The sequence below is a fragment of the Geotrypetes seraphini genome, chromosome 7 (genome assembly GCF_902459505.1).
Source record: "Geotrypetes seraphini chromosome 7, aGeoSer1.1, whole genome shotgun sequence".
In the NCBI taxonomy this organism is placed as follows: domain Eukaryota; kingdom Metazoa; phylum Chordata; class Amphibia; order Gymnophiona; family Dermophiidae; genus Geotrypetes; species Geotrypetes seraphini.
In genome coordinates, this window is record NC_047090.1 from 176,296,272 (window position 1) to 176,324,162 (window position 27,891).

The 27,891-nt window shown below is 42.2% G+C and overlaps 1 protein-coding gene across 5 annotated transcripts in view; it reads left to right on the forward strand.

Moving 5' to 3' along the window:
* CCDC88C (coiled-coil domain containing 88C) overlaps positions 1-27,891 on the forward strand; it is a 338,359-nt gene that overhangs the window by 289,201 nt on the left and 21,267 nt on the right. For all 5 annotated transcript variants that reach the window (XM_033951005.1, XM_033951004.1, XM_033951007.1 and 2 more), the window contains exons 23-25: positions 11,616-11,761; positions 13,605-13,694; positions 24,911-25,125. In XM_033951005.1, coding sequence (XP_033806896.1) covers positions 11,616-11,761; positions 13,605-13,694; positions 24,911-25,125 — 451 coding nt within the window. The remainder of the gene's footprint in view (positions 1-11,615; positions 11,762-13,604; positions 13,695-24,910; positions 25,126-27,891) is intronic.

Sequence of the window (27,891 nt, forward strand, 5' to 3'; positions counted from 1 at the left end):
TAGGGCAGCGTTTTTCAACCGCTGTTCCGCGGCACACTAGTGTGCCGCGAGATGTTGCCTGGTGTGCCGTACGGTCAGGGCCGCCATCAGGGCAGTACCACCAGTCTAGGGAGAGGGGCGGTCCGCCCCACATGGACAGGAGAGAGCTGGACGGGGGACACGCGGAGTTCAATACATCTCGAGCCGCGAGGCTCGTCTTCTGTTCCTGCTGCCCTGCAGCTAACATATAGCCGATCGCAAGCGTTCCCCGATGTCAGCGCTGACGTCGGAGGGAGGGCTTAAGCAAAGCCTGCCCTCCGACGTCAGCGCTGACGTCGGAGAATACTTCCGTTCGGCTATTTGTGCGCGGCAGGGCAGGCAGGAAGCAGAAGACAAGCCTTGCGGCTTGAGCTTCGTTTTGCTGAGAAAGTTGCAAAGATGGGCTGGGAGGCAAACACGGAACACAAAAGGGGGGAGGGAGTGCGTTTTGGACACAAGGCATGAACTTGGGAGAGAGGAAGGGAGGGAAAGAGATGCTGAGGTGGGGGAGGGAATGCGTTTTTGGACACAGAAGAAATGGACTTGGGAGAGAGGAAGGGAGGGAAAGAGATGCTGAGGTGGGGGAGGGAATGCGTTTTTGGACACAGAAGAAATGGACTTGGGAGAGAGGAAGGGAGGGAATGAGTGTTTGGACACAGAAGGCATGGACTTTGGAGAGAGGAAGGGAGGGAAAGAGATGGTTGTGTACACGGGGAATAGAAGAAAGGAGAATTTTTGGTCATAGGGAGGGAGTGAGGTATAGATAGTGGCATACCAGGGTGGGGGGGGGCGGTCTGCCCCACCCCGGGTTTACGTCCCAAGGGGGTGCACAGCTGGCCACCCTCCAGTGTTGTCCCTAGGCCGGCAAACTGCGGCTCTTTAGCCACTTGAGTGCCACCGCCGCCAACGGTGTTGTTGGCGGTGGCAGCATTATAAAATACTTTCTTTGTGTTTATTTGATTTCTATTCAAGAGAATTACTTTATATATAGTCAATATAGGCACAGAGTTAAATTTTTTAACATTTTCTAATGGTGGTGTGCCTCGTGATTTTTTTCATGAAACAAGTGTGCCTTTGCCCAAAAAAGGTTGAAAAACACTGCTCTAGGGTATACATATTCAGGGCTTCCAGTCTCTCCTCATACGTCTTCTGGCGCAAGCCTCCTATCATTTTCGTCGCCCTCCTCTGGACCGCCTCAAGTCTTCTTACGTCTTTCGCCAGATACGGTCTCCAAAACTGAACACAATACTCCAAGTGGGGCCTTACCAATGACCTGTACAGGGGCATCAACACCTTCTTCCATCTACTGACTATGCCTCTCTTTATACAGCCCAGCATCCTTCTGGAAGCAGCTACTGCCTTGTCACACTGTTTTTTTGCCTTTAGATCTTCGGACACTTTCACCCCAAGGTCCCTCTCCCCGTCCGTGCATATCAGCATCTCTCCTCCCAGCATATACGGTTCCTTCCTATTATTAATCCCCAAATGCATTAGTCTGCATTTCTTTGCATTGAATTTTAGTTGCCAGGCATTAGACCATTCCGCTAACTTTTGCAGATCCTTTTTCATATTTTCCACTCCCTCTTCGGTGTCTACTCTGTTACAAATCTTGGTATCATCTGCAAAAAGGCACACTTTTCCTTCTAACCCTTCAGCAATGTCACTCACAAACATATTGAACAGGATTGGCCCCAGCACCGAACCCTGAGAGACTCCACTAGTCACCTTTCCTTCCTTCGAGCGACTTCCTCAACCACCACCCTCTGGCGTCTGTCCGACAGCCAGTTTCTGACCCAGTTCACCACTTTGGGTCCTAACTTCAGCCCTTCAAGTTTGTTCAACAGCCTCCTATGAGGAACTGTATCAAAGGCTTTGCTGAAATCCAAGTAAATTACATCTAGCATATGTCCTCGATCCAGCTCTCTGGTCACCCAATCAAAAAATTCAATCAGGTTCGTTTGGCACGATTTACCTTTTGTAAAGCCATGTTGCCTCGGATCCTGTAACCCATTAGATTCAAGGAAGTACACTCCTTTCTTTCAGCAACACTTCCATTATTTTTCCAACAACTGAAGTGAGGCTCACCGGCCTGTAGTTTCCTGCTTCATCCCTGTGACCACTTTTATGAATAGGGACCACATCCGCTCTCCTCCAATCCCCAGGAATCACTCCCGTCTCCAGAGATTTGTTGAACAAGTCTTTAATAGGACTCGCCAGAACCTCTCTGAGCTCCCTTAGTATCCTGGGATGGATCCCATCTGGTCCCATCGCTTTGTCCACCTTCAGTTTTTCAAGTTGCTCATAAACACCCTCCTCCGTGAACGGCGCAGAATCTACTCCATTTTCTCGTGTAACTTTGCCAGACAATCTCGGTCCTTCTCCAGGATTTTCTTCTGTGAACACAGAACAGAAGTATTTGTTTAGCACATTTGCTTTCTCCTCATCACTCTCCACATATTTGTTCCCAGCATCTTTTAGCCTAGCAATTCCATTTTTTATCTTCCTCCTTTCACTAATATATCAGAAAAAATTTTCATCTCCCTTTTTTACATTTTTAGCCATTTGTTCTTCCGCCTGTGCCTTCGCCAAACGTATCTCTCTCTTGGCTTCTTTCAGTTTCACCCTGTAGTCCTTTCTGCTCTCCTCTTTTTGGTTTTTTTTATATTTCATGAACGCCAACTCTTTCGCCTTTATTTTCTCAGCCACTAGGTTGGAGAACCATATTGGCTTCCTTTTTCTCTTGTTTTTATTGATTTTCTTCACATAAAGGTCCGTAGCCATTTTTATCGCTCCTTTCAGCTTAGACCACTGTCTTTCCACTTCTCTTATGTCCTCCCATCCTAACAGCTCTTTCTTCAGGTACTTTCCCATTGCATTAAAGTCTGTACGTTTGAAATCTAGGACTTTAAGTATCGTGCGGTCGCTCTCCACTTTAGCCGTTATATCAAACCAAACCGTTTGATGATCGCTATTTCCCAGGTGAGCACCCACTCGAACATTAGAGATACTCTCTCCATTTGTGAGGACCAGATCCAATATCGCTTTTTCCCTTGTGGGTTCCATCACCATTTGTCTGAGCAGAGCCTCTTGAAAGGCATCCACTATCTCCCTACTTCTTTCCGATTCCGCAGACTGAACATTCCAGTCCGCATCCGGCAGGTTGAAATCTCCCAACAGCAGAACCTCCTCTTTCTTTCCAAACTTTTGGATATCCACAATCAGATCCTTATCAATTTGCTGCGATTGAGTCGGAGGTCTGTAGACTACACCCACGTAGATAGAAGTTCCATCTTCTCTTTTCAGAGCAATCCATATCGCTTCTTCCTCTCCCCAGGTCCCTTGCATTTCGGTCGCTTGGATATTGATCTTTGCTGAAAACTACAGCATGTGGAATGATGCATTCATAGAATCTTATATCTTCAGCCTTCCATGCATCTTTACCAGTATTTCAAATCAATTCAAATTCAAACTGTGACTTCCCAAAGAGGAAATCCCTAGCTCACCAACTCCACATAATCCCCACCAATAAGCTGCAACAGAATGCAAACAAAACGAAGAAGGAAAAAAAAAATCCCAATTTTCAAAATAAATCAATCCCATCGCATCCAAACGCAATTCACACAATCATAGTTCATGTAGTCATGGGCTGATCACAGTTCTCCAAAAACTCCTGTAATTTCAATGGATCCTCAAAATTTGAAGTTTTATTTGCATAAGTGACCCGCATGATTGCTGGGTACATCAAACCGTATCTAGCTCCGATCGACTTTAGTTGCGGGCGTAGCTCAAGTAACTTTTTTCTTTTGTAAGCCGTTGCCTTCGCAAAGTCCGGCACTATGTAAATTTTTGAATCCTGGCATTTAAGATTCTTATTCTCTTTTGCCAGCTTAATAATTTCTACAACATGTTGGTAATGGAGCAGCTTAAAAATTAAAGGACACGGTCCCCTCTGATTATCATTCCTTTTTGTTGGGATCCTGTGAGCCCTTTTGAGCTCCAGTGGGAATTTAGTTTTAAGCAGTATAATTTTAGGCAAAAACTGTTCAAGAAAGGCAATGGGGTCATTTTTTTTCTATACCCTCCGGCACCCCAATAATTCTTAAATTATTCCTTCTTTCTCTATTTGAACACTCTTCAAGGTCTTTCTTTAACATTTCTATTTCTTTACAATCCGTTTTGCACTGTATTATTTCTATTTCTGTCTTTTCAACTCGTTTTTCTAATTGATCCACTTTAACATCAACTATCTGCAGTCTAATATTAAGACTCGCAATCTCTTCTTTGACCTCTTGAATTTTTTTTGCGTTTTGTAACACTATCTCTTTAATTTGCCAGAGCTCTTTATTTTTTTTTTAAATATTTTATTTATAAATTTTTCATTCTTACAATAATTTAATTGTATATAAAACTTCAATTAACACATGAAAAATTGTGATTACAAATAATTCATCTTATCACATAAAATATAACCCTCCCCCTTTTTTTATTTCTTAAATCCATATAATATACATTCCCCTCCCCTCCCCATTCTTATATAATCATTACTAATGTGCTATGAAATCTGATCATTGGAATAACGAGTCAATGGTTTCCAAATTTTCTTAAAATTATGAATATTTCCCTGTTGTAATGCTATTTTTTCCATTTTGTATATATGACAGACTGAATTCCACCAAAATGTATAGTTTAATTTGGTATAATCCTTCCAAATTTGAGTTATTTGTTGCATGGCGACCTCTGTCAATATTAATAATAGTTTGTTATTGTTTGCTGTAATCGGACTCTGAGTTCTCATTGCTGTACCAAATAGTATAGTATCATATGAGAGTCCTACATGATTTTCTAGTAATTCATTAATTTGGGGCCAAATTAGTTTCCAAAATGCATTTACACAGGGACAAAAAAAAATTAAGTGGTCTAATGTCCCAACTTCTATTCTGCAATGCCAGCATCTAGTACTATCTATCTTTTGTAAGCGCGTAGGGGTCCATAAAACTCTATGTAACAAAAACATCCAAGTTTGACTCATAGATGCTGACTTTGTAGATCTTAATCTCCAGGACCAAAATTGTGGCCATTGAGACTCAGATATTGTCTGAACAATCTCAATACTCCAAATATCCCTAAGTCCAGTTTTCTTTTTTTTATTTAAAAATCCATTTAACAATTTGTACCATTTTGCGGCTTGGTGACCCAAGAAATCCGCCTGGAAACATAGAACCTGCATACTATATTGAGTATTAAGCACTTTCCATTCAGGGAACCCTGCCTGAATAGCTTGCTTCAATTGCAACCATTTAAAATATTGTGTTTTATTTAATCCAAATTTATGTTGCAATTGTGAAAAACTAAGCATTGTTCCTTCTGAAATAACATCATTCAATGTTCGTATACCTGCAATTATCCATTGTTTCCAGACGATTTTGTATTCGCCAATCTTGATCCTGGAGTTTACCCAAATTGATTGATTTAATGATTTAGCAATTGGTTCTGGTGATAGATTACTAATATATCTTAATGTCTTCCAAGTATCCAATAGAATTCTGTTATCCTTATATCGTCTTGGCATGTTTATACTAATTAGATGTTCTAAATGTAGTGGGAACAGGAGCCGCCATTCTAGATATAGCCAATCTGGTACATTCTCCATGAGATCTGGGAGGATCCAATACATACCCTGTCTTAGAATATAGGCTTGATGGTACCTATAAAAATTTGGAAAATTTACCCCTCCCTCCACAATTGGTCTTTGTAAAGATACTAAAGCAATTCCGGTTTTTTTCCCAAACCAAACAAACTTTGTAAGAATATTATTTAACTTTTTATAGAATGACCCCTGAAAAAATATTGGTATCATACTCATTTGATAACAAACCACAGGCAACATCATCATTTTAATTGTTTGGACTCTTCCCCACCAAGAAAGATGTAAAGGATTCCATTGCTCACACATTTCTGTTATTTTTTTTAATAAAAGTTTTTCATTTTCTTTGACTGTATCTTCAATTGTATTTTTGATAATAATTCCTAAATATTTTAATCCTTCTTCTTTCCAAATAAATGAATATGAATCAAATAAGCCTTTGGTACAGTGAACATTAATTGGAAGAATTTCCGATTTACTCCAATTAATTTTATATCCAGAAAATTTCCCAAATTTCTCTAGAAGATTAAGTAAACTTGGAACAGTATTCCCCGGTTCTCTTAAATATAATAATATATCATCTGCATATGCAGAAAGTTTAAATTCCCAGTAAGAAAATGGGATTCCCTTTATCTCCTTAGTTTGATTAATTGCAATTAATAAGGGTTCTAAAACAAGATCAAAAAGTAAGGGGGACAAAGGACATCCTTGTCTAACTCCCCTACGCAAGTTAAATCTATCTGATAAATTGTTATTAATATATAATCTTGCACCAGGAGAGCTATACAAAGTCTGAACCATTTTAATAAAACCGGGGCCTATTCCAGAGCTTGATACATATAACTCCATTCCACTCTATCAAATGCTTTTTCTACATCTAAAGATAGCATAAAAGCTGGATCATTCAAATTTTTCACGAAATTTAAAGAGTGAAATGCTAATCTAGTATTGTTTGATGAGTGTCTTTTAGCAATAAATCCTGTTTGGTGTACATCAATAATAAAAGGAAGAGCTTTTGCCAATCTTATTGCTAATACTTTAGCAAGCAACTTACCATCTACATTTAATAAAGATATAGGCCTGTAATTTGAAACCAAGGTAGGATCCCTGTTTGGTTTTGGTAAGACAATAATTACTGAATCAGCCATAGTACCTGATATATTCCCATTATTTATTTGGTATTGATACAAATTTAATAAATATGGTAAGATGATATTTTGAAATGTTTTATAGAATTCAACAGTATAACCATCACCACCCGGAGCGGATCCAACTCTAAGAGACTTCAATGCTGATTCTATTTCTTTTAAAGATATCTTCTAAACTTCGTTTTATATGATCCGGAACATTTGGTCCAATAAATGAGTTTAAGAAATTTAATCCCTCTTGTTCTTTATTTTCATAAGATTCAGAAGAATATAAATCTTTATAAAAATCAAGAAATTGTATTAAAATATTTTTGGTGTTAGTGTGTGTGTTGCCTTGTGTGTCTTTAATTGCAATAATCTTAGATTTCCTTTTTTTTGCTTTGAGAAAATTAGCTAATAATCTTCCAGCTTTGTTTGAATTACCATAATACTGAACTTGCTTATAGAAGATATCTTTCCTCACAAATTGAGAAGAAATCTCATTATATTTCGCTTTTACTTTTAATAAATTTTGTAATGTATTATGTTCCCATTTCTCAATTAATTTATTCTCCAATACTTTAATTTGTTTTTCCAAATCAACATATTGTTTTTTAAGTTGTTTTTTGATAAATGCTGAATATGAAATAATATTTCCTCTTATTGTTGCTTTAAATGCGTCCCACAAAATCTCAGCATTAATATTGTCCGAATTATTTATTTGAAAAAATTCATTCATCTTTAATTTAAAATCTTCCAGAAAGTTTGAATCCGCAAGTAAAGCATTATCAAATCTCCAAATTGGATTGAAATGTACTACATCATTATTCTGAAAGTCAATCCACACACCAGCATGATCTGAAATTACAATGGGATCAATAACTGCATTCATCACTCGCTGCGCTATATTATTAGACACGAATATATAATCAATTCGTGAGAAAGATTTGTGGACCTGAGAACAAAAAGAGAATTCCCGATCATTAAAATGAAGAATGCGCCATATATCAACTAAATTACAAGATTGAACCAAATTATCTAAACCTAACGATTTCATAATTCTACTTGGTCTCTTATCCAAAATTGGATCCATTACAGCATTGAAATCCCCTGCTACTATTAAATTAGAAGTAGCCAATGGTAACAGTAATTGTTGAACTTGTTTGAAAAACTCCATTTGATTCGAATTAGGAGCATATAAATTTAATAAATCCAGGGTTGTATTTCCCAGAACCATATTGATATGCACCCATCTTCCTAAAGGATCATGGTTTATTAATTTGAAATCAGCAGTGCATTTCCTATTTATCAGGACAGCAACCCCAGCTTTTTTCCCTATTGCAGGTGCAAAGAAGCATTTAGAAATCCAACCCCCAGATAACTTTTTAGATTCATGCTCAGAAAGGTGCGACTCTTGAATAAAATATATGTCCGCATTTTGCTTTTTAAGGAACGTTAGTACTTTCTTTCTCTTAATAGGATGATTTAAACCATTGACATTAATAGAATAAATTTTTATATCCATCTATTTTATAATTAAATTTTGGCAAATATTTCTATAATAATAAAGATGATCAGACCTCAGCACATTAAGTAAATATATTTTCTTCATCCAATTCCCCCATCCCTTACCCCCCCCCCCCCCGAAAATAAGATTATAAAAGAAAAATTAAAATTTTACATTTATCCTATTTTCAATAAACATTTCAATTTCTGCATTTTTCCCAACTTCATGTCTTAAAGAAACATTAATCATCCCCCTCCCCCCTCCCCTTCCCATCCCTCCACCCTATTCCCACCCCCCCCACCCTTTAATAAATGTGTAAGCTTGAAAACACACATAGATAATCAGGTAAAAAGAATTCCCCCCATAGAACATTCAAAAAACAAAAAAAAATCTATAATCATATTTTAATAATTAAACCATTTCCTCAAATCCCTAATATCTAAACCGACCCCCTTAAAAGAATTTTCTTTAATAAAAACCAAACAAAACTTTTATGTAGAACACCAATCAATATTAAGAATAAAGTGATTCATAACAAAAATCTTTTTTTTTCCCCTTTCCTGTTCTTTTTTTTTCTTCCTTCCTCTTCCTTTCCTTTTCCATTCCAATAATCTTTTGACATAAAAGCATATTACTATATAAGTAATACCATATGAGGTTACTCATCAAAACTACATCAGCATCAAAAATAAACAGCCTGTAAGTGATTCCATAACTCCATAAAAGGATAAGATTCCAAATATGGAACCATTTCAATTCTAAAGCCAGTAAACTGTACTAACTGTATTAATGACTGTATTAAAAGCACCAAATATATAATACAATGAACTGCATCTTTTAAAGAAATTAAAATGCAACACAGAGCATCTAAAAAATAAATAATAAAGTCCATGTCTCTATGTAATCATAAGTTCCTCTTGTTTCTGCAAAAAGTCCTGCAACTCTTCTGGTTCCTTGAAATTCATTGTTTTATTCTTGAAAGTCACTTTCATCATCGCTGGATAAATCAACCCATATTTTGCTCCAAGACTTCTGAGCTGTGGTCTCATATCAAGAAATTTTTTCCTTTTTGCTGCAGTGGCAGGAGCAAAATCTGGAACAAAGTGTATGCGAGAGTCCTGAAACTTTAAGTTCTTATTTTCTTTAGCCAGCCGAATAATATCAAATACTTGCTGATGTCTTAAGAGCTTAAATATTATTGGACGAGGTCCCCTTTGAGTATCATTCCTCCTGACTGGTATTCTGTGAGCTCTTTCGATTTCAATAGGATATTTAAAGTTGAGAGGGAGGATTTTAGGGAGGAGATTCTCCAGAAAGGAAGTAATATTATTTTCTTCTGCCCCTTCCGGAATCCCAAGTAATCTTAAATTACTTCTTCTCTCCCTATTACTACAATCCTCCAGCATTTGCGTAAGTATATCCATTTTCTTTTGCACCGGCTTGAATTTGAATAAATCTGTTTCAACTGCCAGAATTCTATCATTAAGATTAACAATCTTATTCTCCACCAGCTCGATTTTCCTGTTAAGAATATTTACTTCCTTCTTAACCTCTTTAATATCCTTGGAGTTTCCTAGCACAATTTCTTTAATTGCTTTCAGTTCCTTCAATATTTCAGCTGTTTCAACAACTTCCTTCTCTGCCTGTTTTTTCGAAGGGGTCGGAGGCTCGGGTTTGGCTCTTTTTGCATTTGCCGGCATCACAAAAGCTGAATCAGCTTTGTTATTCTTTCCAGACGCCATATTTATAATTAATTCTCCCGTATCCAACAAGAAAAGTTAACTTTTGTAACTTAAATAATCTTTAAAACGATCTATCGGGACGGAGCTCACCGTTCACCCGACTATTGCCATGCGCTTCCAAGCCACGCCCCTGCCAGAGCTCTTTAAAAATATCTTTAGTTTCAGTTTCTTCTGTTGGTAATGGAACTTTTGAGGGAGTTGCCAGCTTCATTTTTGTTCTTTTATTACTTCCTAAGCTCACTCCCAACTTACCCGATGCCATTTTGCCTTCAACTCCACCCTTTTGAGATGATTTGTGATATTCTTTTGTAGCTTATTTTACCACAATTATCCTTTTACCGCGGAGCAGATCATTCACCCCACCATTTCCTTATGTCTCCAAGCCACGTCCCCAAGTATTTGGGTTCTTATATTCAATGCATTTCTACAGCTAGTACAATTCAGAATACAGATATATGGCTGAACTGATGTTGTTGCAAAACAAGATTGTCAAGATGAATCTAAATGTAGAAATGTTTTGGAAGAACATACATCTACGTTATACATGATTGTCAAATAGAGTGATCATATCTCAGGACACAGATTTTATATAAAATATACAAATCAGCATCTGACCCTCTTTATCATTATCCTTGTATAGCTATATTATTAAAGTTTAAAAAAAATATTGCATGGCCATTCATTGGTAGAGTAAGGGGGGACAGACCGCCCTGGGCGTCATCTTGGGGGCACTGGCACGTCTCTGCCCCCCATGCTACTCTCACGACCTCCCTTCTCTCCATACCTCTTTAAATCTTCATCAGCGTGAGCAACTACTCTGGCCTGCTGCTCATGCTAGCATCGCTCCCTCTGAAATCACTTTTGGGTCGTGAGGCCAGGAAGTGACATCAGATGGAAAGCCAACGCCGGTGCAAGCAGCTTTAGAGAAGCTGCTCTGCACTGGTGAAGATTTAAAGAGGTACGGAGTGGGAAGGAGGGCGCGAGTGTGACATGGGGTGTATGGAAAGAGTGGGGAGGACAGAGAGGAGGGCTTAGGGAACATAAGAATTGCCACTGCTGGGTCAGACCAGTGGTCCATCGTGCCCAGCAGTCCGCTCCTGCGGCAGCCCCCAGATCAAAGAGTAGTGCCCTAACTGAGATTAGCCTTACCTGCGTACGTTCCAATTTAGCAGGAACTTGTCCAACTTTGTCTTGAATCCCTGGAGGGTGTTTTCCCCTATAACAGCCTCCGGAAGAGCGTTCCAGTTTTCCACCACTCTCTGGGTGAAGAAGAACTTCCTTTCATTTGTACGAAATCTATCCCCTTTTAACTTTAGAGAGTGCCCTCTCATTCTCCCTACCTTGGAGAGGGTGAACAACCTGTCTTTATCTTCTGTGGCAATTAGTATGAAGTAGACGCATTTGATCATTTCCAAATCCTAGAGATAGGTGAATAACCATACTTCTCTGACTATTGCATGCTTTGAGGAACCTAATGTTTAGCATAATCAAAATAAGTATACCTTTCTGATGCTAGAAGCCAAGAATGAAAGCTTTGATCTTGCCAGTCTGTGATTTCCATGTTTGATATATTGTAGCTACTGACCCGTCTGAAGGGAAATCTGGAAGAGGAGAACCATCATCTTCTGAGCCAGATTCAGATGCTGAGCCAGCAGAACCAGATATTGTTGGAACACAATATGGAAAGCAAGGAACACTACCATGAGGAGCAGAAGCAGTATATGTAAGGAACTGCTGCCACTTTCACCAGGCATTGTCCAAGTTTAAGATACTGCAGGCTTTTTCTTAAGTTGTTTCCTCTATGCTTTTGGAGAGTAGGGGAGCCGAGTTCTGCTGCTTAAGCTATGTGACTTATTCTCACCTTAGTTTGAAATACATCAGCTTTCCTAACAGTATACGAGTACAGAGAAGTATGAGCCATGTTCTGTGTAACTAATTTATTTACTTATTGGAATTTATTAACTGCTTTCATGAAGAGATTCACCCAAAGTGGTATACAACAGCTACAATTCAACATAAAACTTACAATTTTGTTAACAGCATAACAGTAGTAAAAAGACCAAATATTGGTCAAAGACCAGTGCTCTAAATGAGTCCAGCCTCACCTGCGTACGTTCCAATTTAGCAGGAACTTGTCCAACTTTGTCATGAATCCCTCGAGGGTGTTTTCCCCTATAACAGACTCCGGAAGAGCGTTCCAGTTGTCTACCACTCTGGGTGAAGAAGAACTTCCTTATGTTTGTACGGAATCTATCCCCTTTCAACTTTAGAGAGTGGCCTCTCGTTCTCTCTACCTTGGAGAGGGTGAACAACCTGTCTTTATCTACTAAGTCTATTCCCTTCATTATCTTGAATGTTTCGATCATGTCCCCTCTCAGTCTCCTCTTTTCAAGGGAGAAGAGGCCCAGTTTCTCCAATCTCTCACTGTATGGCGGCAACTCCAGCCCCGATCAGTTTTAGTACACACCAACTAATGGATAGTGGTAGTGAAGGGTCCACCAAAAGACACACTGTGGGTATGATGATTGACCTAAGACAATCAAAATAGAACAGATCCAAATGCAAGTAAGGACGGAGCATACAAACAAGTGCCAAAAGAACATATAAGTCAAGGCTTGAGTGGTAACTTCTGGTCTAGGCTATGAAACTGTTGCTGAAATTTTCAGAAAGCCAGATTGGTCAAGGTAATGGAGGGGAATAGCATGTTTAAGTAAATTGAATGTAAATAGCAGGAGAGCTTGTGGGGGCAGTAGTTAGCAGGGCAAGAAAGGTCTAAATAAGTTTGACTAATGAGCAGTGGGATAAGTTAAACCGAAGGCAGTAAGAATAATTGCTGTGAAAAATGATATGCTGACACAGAAGGGCAAAAATGATTTCAGAGGAGAGAACTAAGTTGCCGGGTAGGAATAGGGTCAGAGAAAGGAGTAGAGGAGATTATCACTTTTTTAATGATGTTGGAAAATGCAGAAAAAACCATAAAGTGTAAGGGGAGGACAGGAATCTAGTGATGAACTTAAGATGTATTTTATTTAAGCAGTGGGAACCCTATTATTGAATAAATTGGCCATTAATAGAACTTTTGCCCTAGGGGCATATTCTTGGCTTTGATAGCACCACCTCTTTTTTGGCTAACAGGAAGTCACTTTCTCATGGCTAGTCATGGCATGCACTGAGGCCCAGATTCTATAAAAGATGCCTAGTCCAAGGCGCCTACCAGAAAGTAGACATTCTTGGAGTAGATTGTGGGCATGTTTGACATGTAGGTGCCTGTTTTGGATATAGGCAGAATTCTGTAAATGGTGCCTAACCTAAGATTGACATGTGCTAAGCGCCACGTTCCTTGGCACCTATGTTTTAGGCGCCATTTATACAAGGATTCTTCAAAAAGTTTCCACAGTTTCATATTTTCATGGGAAATGGTTGGGGAAGGTATTGATGTAATTTACTTTTGAGAGATTTAATAAATAGTGTTTAAAAACTAAAAGTGCAGAAACTTTTTGAAGATCCCTTGTAGAATCAGGGTCTGAGTGCCTTTTGAAATCTTAAATCATACTTTTCTCTTGCAGTGATAAATTGAATGCACTAAGGAGACAAAAGGAGAAACTAGAAGAAAAAATAATGGATCAGTACAAGTTTTATGATCCTGCTCCAAAAAAGTAAGTCCTATTTTCTTTCTAGACAATCCTGAATGTCAGTGGTGTGGTTAGGACTGACTTTGTTGGTGGGGCCCAAATTTCACCTTTCGTATGTTTATGCTCTGAATGGAGGGGCTATGACCCATCTGTGGCTACACATCTTGGGTGCGGGTGCATGTTTGTATTTAAAGATAAAGCTATAGTGATTTTAAGTACAATTAAAATTGTTTTTCTAGGTTGGATAATTAATGATTGCAATGAAGGGAGAACATATCACCATATAACTAGTAACTGGAAAAATTACAGTAGACTTAACTATACCTTCTGGTGGAATTCGTTGTGCCACATTTACAAAATGGAAAGAGCAATTGCCATAAAAAAAGGGAATTATAACAATTTTTTTTATTTTTTTAAATTTCTTTATTCATTTTATATTTTACATCAAGTGCACAGAAAATATCAAAGATTTGGGGGCCATTGACAAATTATTGTAATGATTAGACACCATTTTCAATGAAAGTACATAGGGGGAGGGGGATGGTATAAAGTTCTATTAAAGGTTTAATAAATAGATAAGAATATCTTCCAATAATAACAAACTTTTAATGATTCTGACAGGAGTTGCCATTCAACAAATAACGCATTATCCCAGGACAAGCAGGCAGGTATTCTCACTAGTGGGTGATGTCATCCGACAGAGCCCCGATACGGACGTCTCACAAGCATGTCTTGCTTGAAGAAACTTAGAAGTTTCGAGATGCCCGCACCGCGCATGCGCCAGTGCCTTCCCGCCCGATGCTCCGGGCGCGTCTCCTCAGTTCTTTTTCTTCCACGGAGCTGAGAAGTTTACTTCATTTCTGCGCCCATTGAATTCGATTTTTTGCCTTCTGCATCGCCGCGGGTTGAGTTCCTTTTACTCTTGCCGTGTGTTGTTTCTTTCTTTGATTTCTTTTTAAAAAAAAAAAAAAAAATTTTTCTTCTGACTCCAGGTCGGCCGCGTGGCTTGGGCCCCGCGCCTTCGACCTTGCGGCGGAGCTTTTCCGGCCTATGTCCCGGCCGATCACCGGTTTTAAAAAGTGTAGCAAGTGCCAGCGCGCGATTTCGCTCACGGACCCGCATCGACGCTGCCTCCAGTGTCTGGGTCCGGACCACTTTCCGAAATCGTGCCAGCTTTGCTCCACTCTGACAGCGTGAGCGTTTAAGCGTCGCTGTCTGATGTGGGAGTCCATGTTCAAGATGGAAGCTGCATTGGATCCTACAGCTTCGACATCGACTGGTGCTTCGACTCCATCTACGAAGCCCTCGGCCTCCCCGGCTGTTTCGAGTCTTCTGAAGCCGGCATCGTTCACGCCGGTTTCGGCCTCGACCTCGGCGCCGGTGCCTTCCTCCGTCTCCTCGGACCAGGCTCCGACCCCTACTGTTCCACCGGTGGTGCTCAAAGTGCCGAAGGCTGACAAGCAGAAGCACTCGGCACCGAAGGAGCGCGGAGACCGTGCGGAAGGGCCCCCTTTTGGTGCGGATTCCTCCATATCGGCTTCGTTGCAGTCCCTTCTGGAGGCTCAGTTTGTGGAACTCATGAACACCATGGGACCCCGGCTGATTGCCTCGATCTAGGGTGACCTCCCAGTTCCGATTCCGAGGGGCGGGCCTCCTCCTCCGCCGCGCCGTTTGACCTCGTTGCTCGGTGAGGAGGAGCAGCAGTCAGCATCCCGCGCCTCGAGGTCGGCCTCGGGTAGTGCCATGCCCCCCTTGGAGCCTAGTGTCTCGAGGAAAGCCTCCTTTAGTGACATGCCTCCCTTAGAGCCTATTTCCTCGAGGAAAGCTTCCCTTAGTGACTTACCTCTTTTGGAGCCTGTTACTCCTCCCCGTGAGTCGGTGTGGCGTCCACCTTCGAGGCCTCCCAGTCCTGGGCATAGCCGGAAGCAGGACGAGTTCTTCCGAACCCCCTATCAAGCCTGGGCGGTGTCTGGGGAAGCGACGAATCTTCTGCCTCTCCGATCTACGGCCTCGAGTCCTATCTGCTCTATGGAGATTTCGGGGGATCAGTGTTCTACCAGTCGGGCCCGATCCCCATCCAGGCATCGTGAGGGGCATCGATCCAGGCACTCTTCGAGGCATTCCTCTCGACACTCGACCGTCTCTCCTCAGAAGAAATTGCCTCGTATGGGGTACTCTGCTTCGGCTGGGTCTCCTCCGGGACCGGAGTTCAAGGACCCCGAAGTTTTTTACTCACCATGTTGTTCTCAGGCCTCGGGGGAGCCCGAGGCCTCGACTTCTTCCAGCCCTTCTCGAAGACTGGCGCTGGCGGACCAACTGTCTTTTTCCTCGTTCCTGAGGCAGATGGCGGATGACCTGGACATTACCCTCGATTCTGGCTCTCGATACTCCAAGGAGTATCTCGATACCATGCATTTGCCTCGTCCTCCAGCCGAGTCCTTACGCCTACCGCTGCACAAGCTCCTCGACCAGACCTTCATGAGGTATTTGAGTCCCCGTACTCTATCCCTGCGGTCCCTGGGAAATTGGATGCTCGGTACCGCACGGTGTATCATAAGGGCTTCGAGGGCCCTCAGCTTTCACATCAGTCCCTCCTGGTCGAATCCTCGCTCAAGCGGTCCCATCCGGCCCAGGTGTATGCCTCGGTGCCTCCAGGCCGCGAGGGCAGAACAATGGATAAGTTTGGTCGACACATCTATCAGAATTCTATGATGGCGTCCTGAGTTCTGAATTATAATTTCCATTTTGCCACCTATTTGGAATTTTTTCTTCCTGTGCTTCGGAGGTTTACGCCCTACGTCGAATCCCAGGCTCGTTTTGAGTTTGAGGAAGTGGTTGCTTCGCTGTCCCAGCTTCGACTTCAGTTGATGCAATCCTCCTATGATGCCTTCGAGCTCTCGGCCCGGGCGGCGGCCTGCTCTGTGGCGATGCGCCGGTTGGCCTGGTTGAGGACCATTGACATGGACCCGAATCTTCAGGACCGCCTGGCGAACGTCCCGTGTGCTGGGGCGGATCTTTTTGACGAATCCATCGAGACCGTCACGAAGAAACTGTCTGATCATGAAAAGTCCTTTCAGTCCATTCTTCGGCCGAAGCCTAAGCCTCAGCAGTCTCGACCGCCTTTAATATATCAACGGCGTTATCAACCGAGGCGAGCTCCACCTGCGAGGCAACCTGCGAAGCGGCAGCCCCCTCAGAAAGCTCAGCAAAAGCCTCAGCCGTCCACTGTCCCCAAGGCTCCTCAGCCTTTTTGACTGTTCCTTCGAGAGCATAACCAGTCTCGTTCTGCCTCCCCCTGTTTTTCCCATCGGGGGGCGGCTCCATCGTTTTTATCATCGATGGGAGGCGATAACAACCGACCTCTGGGTCCCTACTATCATCAGGGAAGGGTATTCTCTTCAATTCCTTCGGGTCCCTCCAGACCACCCTCCAAGAGAGTATCCTTCCAACTTGACTCAGACCGCCCTTCTTCTTCAGGAAGCTCAGGCCTTGCTCCGGCTTCGGGCCGTCGAGCCGGTCCCTGTGGACCAACACAACCGGGGGTTTTACTCCCGGTACTTCCTTGTTCCGAAGAAGACGGGCGACCTACAACCCATTCTGGACCTACGGGTCCTCAACAAGTTCTTGGTCAAAGAACGGTTTCGCATGCTGACCCTAGCTTCTCTTTATCCCCTCCTCGAGCGGAACGACTGGTTGTGCTCTCTGGATCTCAAGGAGGCCTACACTCACATTCCCATTCATCCGGCCTCTCGCAAGTATCTCAGATTTCGGGTGGGACATCTACATCTGCAGTATCGAGTGCTTCCTTTCGGCCTGTCCTTGTCTCCAAGAGTCTTCACGAAGTGTCTGGTGGTGGTGGCCGCGGCACTCCGGAGCAGTGGTCTTCAGGTTTTTCCCTATCTCGACGACTGACTCATCAAGGCCCCCTCGGGGCCGGAGGTCATCTCTGCAACCCTGGCCACTATCTCCTTCCTACAGAGTTTGGGCTTCGAGATCAACTTTCCCAAGTCTCATCTCCAGCCAACCCAGTCGCTCCCCTTCATCGGGGCGGTCCTGGATACCATCCGTCTCAGAGCATTCCTTCCTCCTCAGCGCATGGAGGCTCTTCTTCATCTCTGCCAGTCTGTGTCTTCTCGCCAGTCCATCTCAGCGAGACACATGATGGTCCTCCTGGGGCACATGGCCTCTACAGTTCATGTGACGCCGTTTGCCAGACTCCATCTCAGGATATCGCAATGGACTCAAGTGTCAGATCCGTTGTCTCGACACATCTTCGGCAGTCTCTACTTTTGTGGATGACCTCTTTGAATCTATCCAGAGGTTTGCTGTTTCACATTCCACCCCACCAGAAGGTTCTCACGACCGATTCCTCGACCTATACCTTGGGGGCACATCTGGATGGTCTTCGCACTCAGGGATTCTGGACCAGTGCGGACCGACTCCATCAAATCAATCTTCTGGAGCTCAGAGCCATCTTCAATGCTCTTCAAGCGTTTCAACATCTGCTTCACGACATGGTGGTCCTCATTCGCACAGACAATCAGGTCGCCATGTATTATGTCAACAAGCAGGGGGGCACGGGCTCGGCCTCCCTCTGCCAGGAAGCTCTCAAAAGTCTGGGATTGGGCGGTTCGCCACAATGCCTTCCTCAAGGCTGTCTACATTCAGGGGAAGGACAATGTCTTGGCGGACAACTTGAGTCGTCTACTCCAGCCTCACGAATGGACTCTCCATTCCAACCCCCTTCATCAGATCTTTGCACAGTGGGGGACGCCTCAGATAGACCTCTTCGCGGCTCCCCACAACTTCAAACTGCCTCAGTTTTGCTCCAGGATTTACACTCCTCATCGCCTCGAGGCAGATGCCTTCCTGCTGGATTGGGGGAATCGCTTTCTGTATGCGTTTCCTCCATTTCCTCTCGTTCAAAAGACTCTGGTCAAGCTGAAGTCCGACCATGCCACCATGATTCTGATAGCTCCTCGGTGGCCCAGGCAACCTTGGTTCTCCCTTCTGCTTCAACTCAGCAGCAGGGAACCGGTCCTTCTTCCAGTGTTTCCTTCACTGCTTACTCAACATCAAGGATCACTGCTTCATCCCAACCTGCACTCTCTCCACCTGACAGCTTGGTTCCTCTCAACTTAACACCTCACCAGTTTTCCCAGGCGGTGAGGAATGTCTTGGAGGCTTCCAGGAAGCCTGCTACTCGTCAATGCTACTCCCAGAAATGGACTAGATTTTCTTCATGGTGTATTTCCAACTCTACGGAGCCTCGGCGAGCCTCTCTATCCTCTGTGTTGGACTATCTTCTACACCTGTCTCAGTCTGGTCTCAAGTCAACCTCTATATGAGTGCGATTGCGGCTTTCCATCAGCCTCTAAAGGGGAAACCTCTCTCTGCTCATCCTGTGTTTCCAGATTTATGAAAGGACTTTTTCATGTCAATCCTCCTCTCAAACCGCCTCCAGTGGTTTGGGATCTCAATGTGGTCCTTTCTCGGCTTATGAAACCTCCTTTTGAGCCTCTCAACAAGGCTCCCCTCAAGTTTCTCACTTGGAAAGTGGTTTTCCTAGTGGCCCTCACTTCTGCTCGCAGGGTCAGTGAGCTTCAGGCCTTGGTGGCGGACCCGCCTTTCACAGTCTTCCATCATGACAAGGTGGTACTCCGCACTCATCCTAAATTCCTGCCTAAAGTGGTTTCTGAATTTCATATCAACCAATCCATTGTACTTCCAGTGTTTTTCCCAAAGCCTCATTCTCATCCTGGAGAATCAGCTCTTCACACTCTGGACTGTAAACGTGCTTTGGCTTTCTACCTGGATCGCACCAAGCCACACAGAACTGCTCTTCAACTATTCGTCTCCTTTGATCCAAACAAGTTGGGACGCCCTGTCTCGAAGCGCACCATCTCCAACTAGTTGGCGGCTTGTATCTCTTTCTGCTATGCCCAGGCTGGATTACCCCTTCCCTGTAAGGTCACAGCCCATAGGGTCAGAGCGATGGCAGCCTCTGTAGCCTTCCTCCGATCGACACCGATTGAGGAGATTTGTAAGGCTGCCACTTGGTCCTCGGTTCATACATTCACCTCTCATTATTGTCTGGATACTTTCTCCAGAAGGGATGGACAGTTTGGCCAAACAGTGTTACAAAATTTATTCTCCTAAGTTGCCAACTCTCCCACCATCCCATTGAGGTTAGCTTGGAGGTCACCCACTAGTGAGAATACCTGCCTGCTTGTCCTGGGATAAAGCAATGTTACTTACCATAACAGTTGTTATCCAGGGACAGCAGGCAGCTATTCTCACGTCCCACCCACCTCCCCTGGGTTGGCTTCTCTGCTAGCTACCTGAACTGAGGAGACACGCCCGGAGCATCGGGCGGGAAGGCACTGGCGCATGCACGTTGCGGGCATCTCGAAACTTCTAAGTTTCTTCAAGCAAGACATGCTTGTGAGACGTCCGTATCGAGGTTCTGTCAGATGACATCACCCACTAATGAGAATAGCTGCCTGCTGTCCCTGGATAACAATTGTTATGGTAAGTAACATTGCTTAATTGGAATAGACTGAATTATAGTTTTTGGTGGAGATCAGTGTGTGTCACATATATAAAATGGAAAGAACATTTTCTATTCAAAAATGATATTTTAATAAATTTAAGGATGTGTGGGGGCCAATAATAAATTATTGTAATGAATAGATATCATTTTCCCCTGATTAACATAAATGAAAAAATGGGAAGGGGGGTGGGGTTTTGTATTTCGATATTTGTTATGAAAGTATGGAAGAATTTATTATACTATATGTATTATTTAATATGATGGTAGGGGAGGGGATACATTTTATTTATTGATATTGTTAGTGGAATTTCAAGTGATTTATTAGTCAACTTGTCATTACTTTCTGTGCACTTGAAGTTAAACATAAAATTAATAAAGAATTTTTTTTAAAAAAAAGAAAGTACATTTATGCATAGGGGAGGGGTTGGTATAAAGTTCTATTAATAAATAGATAAGAATATTAATAAATAGATAAGAATTCCTCCTCATACGATTCTGACAATCTTCCACAATACACCATGAATAATAGAGAGGGGGAAGGGTTCTTATTTTATTGTGTATACTATTAGTAATAATGGGAAGGGGGTGGGTTATGGGTTTATATATATACAATTGTTTCTCTTGATAGATTTACAAGTGATGTTTTTTAAAATATGTATGATTTTAATTTGTACACTTGTTGAAAGATTAATAATGAATAAAGATTTACAAAAAAAAAAAGATAAGAATATAAATTTTTATGATATTTGATTAAAATATTTGTGGGGAGGGTATAAATTTATATATTTTAAGATGATATTCGAAAGAAGTTCAAGTGTTCTATGTAAGTTTTAACTGATGTAACATTGTATACTTGATGTAAGATGGAAAATGAATAAAGAATTTTGGAAAAAAAAAAAAATGAAGGTAGAAATGATATTAATAGGTGATTTCAATAATTCTTTGCCCTTAGCCACCCATACAATTCCCACTGGGCAGTTCCTACCCGCCAATATCTGGAAAATTACCACTTAGGTATATTACCTCTCTAACCAGTTCCCAACCACCCATGATAACATTTACATGATCCAGAACCCCACCAGCTTTATAGCTGTTCAGCCATAATCTAAAATTTAACCCATGGTTAATTGTAATGCTGATGACAGCTTACTCATTTTTGTGTTTTATCCAACAATATCAGTGGGTTTGGGAAGACTCTGCAGGGCACATTCAAAAAACCTGATAAAAGGCATAATAACAGTATTAAGAGAATTAAATTTCTCCGGGGACATGCAGGCACACTTGTTGGTGAAGTCCTCTTGAGTCTGTGTGTCGGTGTTCTCCCCTAGCTATAGTAAGCTTTGAACTTACTGAGCATGTGCAGGATGCCCTACACCTGGAGTCCCGCCCCTCGTCCTGTCAGTTTTTTCTTGACTGCTCCTGTACAGTCGCAGCTATCCCCTCTCTTTCCTCAAAAAATAATTTTTTTTTAATAACTTAAAGAAGAGTATAGCAGAAGAAAGCCTACAACTTTCTAGCCCTTTGGACAATACTTTCTTAAAAAAAAAAAAAAAAAAAATGGGACACAGGGAGACAGACACAAAAGACAAATACGGAGAACTGTGTGAGATAAGGTAAACCGGAACTTTTCTTATTTTCCTCCTCAAACAGTATGGGCTTTAGGACCGCGAAGAAACAAAAATTTACTCTTTGTGGCTTACATCATGGACTGCGGCTCTTTTTCAGTGCCGATTCACACCGGAATGGCAAAGAAAACTTTGAAGCCGCAGACTTTGTTAGCTCTCTCCCATCAGGGCCCTGCCTCGGTACCAACAGGGGAGGGAAGCTCATTGCTGCCACCAACAGAAAAGAAAAACTGACAATGGCGGCAGCTCACAAAAAGAAACTCCTGATGTTATAGAGATCTGATACTCCTTCTCCACCAGCATCGGCAGTAATGGCACATCCCTCACAGAAAGATACAGGGACTGTTCCGTTAAATAAGAACGTACGAATTGCCGCTGATGGGTCAGACCAATGGTCCATCCTGCCCAGCAATCCACTCAAGCGGCAGCCCCAAGGTCAAGACCAGTGCTCCAAATGAGTCCAGTCTCACCAGTTTTGCATGAACTTGTCCAACTTTGTCTTGAATCCCTGGAGGGTGCTTTCCCCTATGACAGATTCTGTAAGAGTGTTCCAGTTTTCTACCACTTTCTGGGTGAAAATGAACTTCCTTACGTTTGTACAGAATCTATCCCCTTTCAGCTTTAGAGAGTGCCCTCTCATTCTTCCTACCTTGGAGAGGGTGAACAACCTGTCTTTATCTACTAAGTCTATTCCCTTCAGTATCTTGAACGTTTCAATCATGTCCCCTCTGTTTCCTCTTTTCAAGGGAGAAGAGGCCCAGCTTCTCCAGTCTCTCACTGCATAGCAACTCCTCTGTCCCCTTAACCATTTTAATCGCTCTTCTCTGGACCCTTTCGAGTAGTACCGTGTCCTTCTTCATGTATGGCGACCAGTGCTGGACGCAGTACTCCAGGTGAGGGCGCACCATGGCCCGGTACAGCGGTATGATAACCTTCTCTGATCTGTTCGTGATCCCCTTCTTGATCATTCCTAGCATTCTGTTTGCCCTTTTCACCACCACAGCGCATTGTGCAGATGGCTTCATTGACTTGTCGATCAGAACTACCAAGTCCCTTTCCTGGGAGGTCTTTCCAAGTACCGCCCCAGACTTACTGTATTCGTGCATGAGATTTTTGTTCCCGACATGCATCACTTTGCACTTATCCACATTGAACCTCATCTGCCATGTCGATGCCCATTTCTCGAGCTTGATTATATCACGTTGCAGATCTTCGTAATCCCCCTGTATCTTCACTACTCTGTATAATTTTGTATCGTCCGCAAATTTAATCACCTCACTCGTCGTACCAATAGTTTAGGGAAGGCTCCTGTGGGCCCAGTTTTGGCCTTGCAGTCCTCTCCTGCAGCATTCTTCAGGATTTATCTTCACCTTCAGGAACTTTGTCAAAATAGGCAAAAACAAGGCTAAAACCAAACGGGTTGCCTCTCCAGCGTCGTTGGACCCAGACCAGGTACCACCTAAACATCTTGCTCTTCCTATCTTAGTGCCAGAACCTCCTTCTCAAGGTTCTCATTCTATTGATTCAGTCTCTAATTTTTTCTGACTTTTACAAAAATTTATGCAAGATAGCGCTGCTTTACTGCAGCTTTCTCCTCCAACTCCTGCTATTCCTCCCTTAGAGGTCCAACAGTGTCCTGGCTGTGTAGAACAACTGTTAGAAATTCCATAGGACTTAACACAGGCGCAACAGACTGAAAAAGCCCCACATCCACCAGCTGCATCAAATGAGCGAGGTCTGAGGATACACCTATCAGAGGAGCCGAGTAAAATCTGGTGAAAAGGCCCACTCCGCAACCATGGCAGGGCTTTGTTGATGTACATGTGTCATGCCAGACTCATAATGCAGGCATTTTACACCAGACTCTAGAACGATCTCTGGGCAAGATTTTTGTTTTTGTTTTTGGGGGTGTTTTTTCCAATTCTTTATTCATTTTAAAAAACTTACAATAAGTGTAACAGCATTATATCATTTTAAACTCCAATACAACACTTAATATTCTGTTAAAATCCATATCAGAATTTATCCCCCTCCCCCCTAATCAATTACATTCTTTAAATTCAAGAAAACCTACCATAAACCCCATTCCAATATACCTTATTTAATATTCAAACCATAAAACCCCCTCCCCCCTCCTCCCATCTTGGATGTGCATTTTTAAGGGGAAATATAATATTTTGTTAATGGCTCCCAAATCTCCTGAAATTTCCTAAAATTCCCCTGCTGTGTGGCTATTGTCCTTTCCATTTTATAAATGTGACATATAGAGTTCCACCAGAAACTGTAATTAAGTCTCTTCCAATTTTTCCAATTACTCGTAATCTGTTGTATGGCAGCCCCTGTCATAATAAGTAGAAGCCTGTTATTCTTAGATGATATTTGACTCTTAGCCCTCATTGACATGCCAAATAGCACAATATCATCTGGGCGAGATTTTCTTCAGAAAGCACAGACCCAGGCCGGCTCCCCAGCACATCAGTGATTAAAATACTTCATTTTATCCATGTTCTTAACATATAAAACTGGTTACCATAAGAACATAAGAAGTGCCATCTCCGGAACAGACCCTAGGTCCATCAAGTCCAGCGATCCGCACACGCGGAGGCCCCGCCAGGTGTACCCTGGCATAGTATTAGTCCCCATATCACTCTAAGCTTCTCATAAGAGATGCACATCTAGCTTACCTTTACCTATGTCACCTTAAGCCACTCATAAGGAGGTGTACATCTAACTTACCCTTAAACCCTAGAACGGTGGATTCCGCAATTACTTTGTGCTAAAATAACTAATAAAACAATTTGCAATTCTGGAACACATTTTCTCTATAGACAGGCAGAGCAAATGCAGGCCTAAATTTTGGTCATCTGACCTTACTAGGGTGTCTGGAGCCTCCTCCTGGCTGAAATGTATGTTTGTTTTGGGGTGGGGGGGTTGTATTTTTTTAACTTGATATGTGTGTCTGCAGAATTCAGTCATTCCCCTCAGCACAGTAGCATGTACTATTGTACTATTTCTTCTCTGATTTTTGTAACACAGCTCTTTGAAATGTGTGTGTCCATCAGGAAAAACTATTGGATTGGAGCCAAAGCTTTCGCTAAGCTGATAAAACCAAAGAAAGATGCAAGGGAACGACCCAAGTCAGTGCTGGAGGATCAGCCTCAGCAGATCGATTGCACAGATTCATCTCTGCCCCGAATGCAGCAAGAGAATTTGGAGAGCACTGTAAGGTCCTATTCTGCAGATGAGAAAGAGATTTCTAAGGGAACAGTGGGCAAAGGTAGGAGGCATGCAGCTGTTTGTTGGGGGTTCAAGTAAATATATTATGTCTTGGAGTAATACTACTCTGGTTGGCAACTGCACAACAATAGGTTGTCCAGTCCACCACCTGTTGTAGCAGTCAGACTTGAGGTCTTGCTTTCAGGAAAAATAAGAATATGATTTGAGAAGACCATAATTCACCCAAAAGATAATAGTTTGAGTAAAGTAAGTCAAAAAATCAGCAATCATTGCTGTAATCTAAAAGCCAATGTAAATACCCACATCTTTCTTTTAGTATGGACTTAAATAAGGAAGAGACAATATTTTCTTAGAAATAGTCAGAGTTCATAAGTTGGGTGCTAGATAGCAATAGGAAGAATAATGATTTTTTTTTCCTAAGGGCTCCTTTTTCAAGGCCACAGTAAGGATGGGCTGGGGAGGGCTTCGATGGCTGGGATGGTAAAGATGGGCTGGAGCAAGCTTTGATGGGAGACTCCAGTAGATAGAACCTAAGCACACTACTTGGCAGGGCTCTGGGTTTCTGGCCCAAAATTATCAGAGAAAAATTTATGGTTGAGCAGACTGGATTGACCATTCAGGACTTTATCTGTCATCATTTACTATGTTGCTATGTAATGCAGCGAAGCCCATGGGAATTGAATGGGCTTTGTTGCATTTACCGCAGCTGCATCACTACTGCTGCTTTGTAAAAGGGGCCCTAATTGAATTCTTGATGGGGAGGAAACAGTCAAAAGACCCAGTGAGATGATCTCAAGCAAAGGACCAGTGTGTAAAGTGTAAGGTCTGTTAAATATCTGGGGTATTTTGTAGGAAGGGCTCTGAAAGCTATAGTGGGGAGTGAGTGGTGAAATGGTTAGAGCTACAGCCTCAGCACCCTGAGGTTGTGGGTTCAAATCCCACACTGCTGCTTGTGACCCTGGGCAAGGCACTTAATCCCCTATTGCCCCAGGTACATTAGATAGAGTGTGAGCCCACCGGGACAGATAGGGAAAAATGCTGGAGTTCCTGAATGTAAATCACTTAGTCTGTAAGTGGTATATAAATAATAAATAAAATTTTGCTATGAATGTGACAGGAAGCCAGTGTTGGGCAGTCAGCTGGAGAGGAAGGGAGTAGTAACATGATTGAGTTTAGACGCTCTACAGGGAAGCTTGATGGCAGTGTTGTAGACCAATGTTTTTCAACCTTTTTACACCTTCTTTTACAGAGTCTGGCAAGAAGTGAAGGGGGGCTGAGTGCAGAGCCTGAAATATTTTGTTAAATATATTAGTACACCATTTGGCTCAGAATATATTTTTTCTTGTTTTTCTCCTCTAAATCTAGGATGCATCTATAATCAGGTGCATCTTATGGAGTGAAAAATATGGTACTCGTGTCTGTATTTTGCACTGTGTGGGAGAAAATGTGAGGGAATGCAATATTTGCAATTAACCATGGAATTAAAAACTTTTATTTGCAATTGAGCAATTTTAAAATTTTTAATTGATATGGAGTCCTAATATTCATATGATAATATAAAACGCCATAGAACTCATAAAGCCTCAACCATTGCCCCAACAGGTCTACAAGATGGTACCATTCATTTGGTATATCACATACCATTTGGAATCAGGGCAATTTTCAGGAAGTTTTCAAACTGCCACCACACAAGAATAATGTTCATCACATTTTCTCACTGTAAAACAGAAGACCTGTAAACAATTATGGAGTTTCAAAACATGGTCTTCTCCCATTCCCTGAAAGGCTATCTTCATATATCAAGAAAAAGAATAACCCTGAGGCTGCTTTTTCCCAGTTGTGATAGCAACTGGTATCTTTGGATCAGAAATCTGTCTATTCCTTCATCTCAGGACTCAGCCATCCAACCCAATTAGGGTCTCTCATGAATATTCCTTCTATAAAGTCTGCAGACTGAATGACATCAAAAGTTGTCATTTAAAGTGTTGACTTTTCCATGTAGAGTGCTTACAGTTGCTTTGACAACTGCAGCTTGAATCTTTTGGATAGCAAAGCAAAGATGCATATGCAAGTTGGTTCATTCTTCAAACCTTGTATGCTACACCATCTGCATTGGTACCAAGAGTTCAAAACCTAAACAAAAGAGCAGAGTATGCCTGGTCTTCAAACCCCTCTTTATTAATAGCAAATAAACTAGAAAAGTCACATAAACATATGGCAAATGATAGATTCAAATCATGGACTCAAGGGTTCAAAACCATCAACAGGCTCAACCCTACCCCATCTATTCACCAATACTTTGTGTCCTTTGGAAATGCAGGCTCTAGTTGCCTAAAGACCCTGGCTCCTGACAGCATTGGAAACTTCTCGCAGCTCTATACCCCCAAAGAACTCATCTGCTCAGAGGTTACTTGTTGAAAAGCACTCTTAAGTTTAAATTGTAAGATATTTACAAAACAGCAGCAAAAAGGTTAATCGGTGACAGTACTAGTATAGGTCAAGTAAGGCAACTTAAAAAAGAATGAGTAAATTTGTAACTACTTTTTGACAAATCTACTGGTAAACACTTCCTTCCTCTTTAGTGTAGCTTCCCAACTAAGGACCAGATGCCTTTACTGACCTGAAACAAAAACCAGCTCATGGTGGGATTTCTGCATCATCGCTCATTCTCTAATTCCCCGCTCCCCCCCACCCCAGATGCACCAGGAACTGACACACACACCCCACCCCACGGCATCAAAAATGGCATGCGGAATGGCCACTCCCCATATGAGAAAAAATGGCACGAGGAATGCTCACTTCCTCC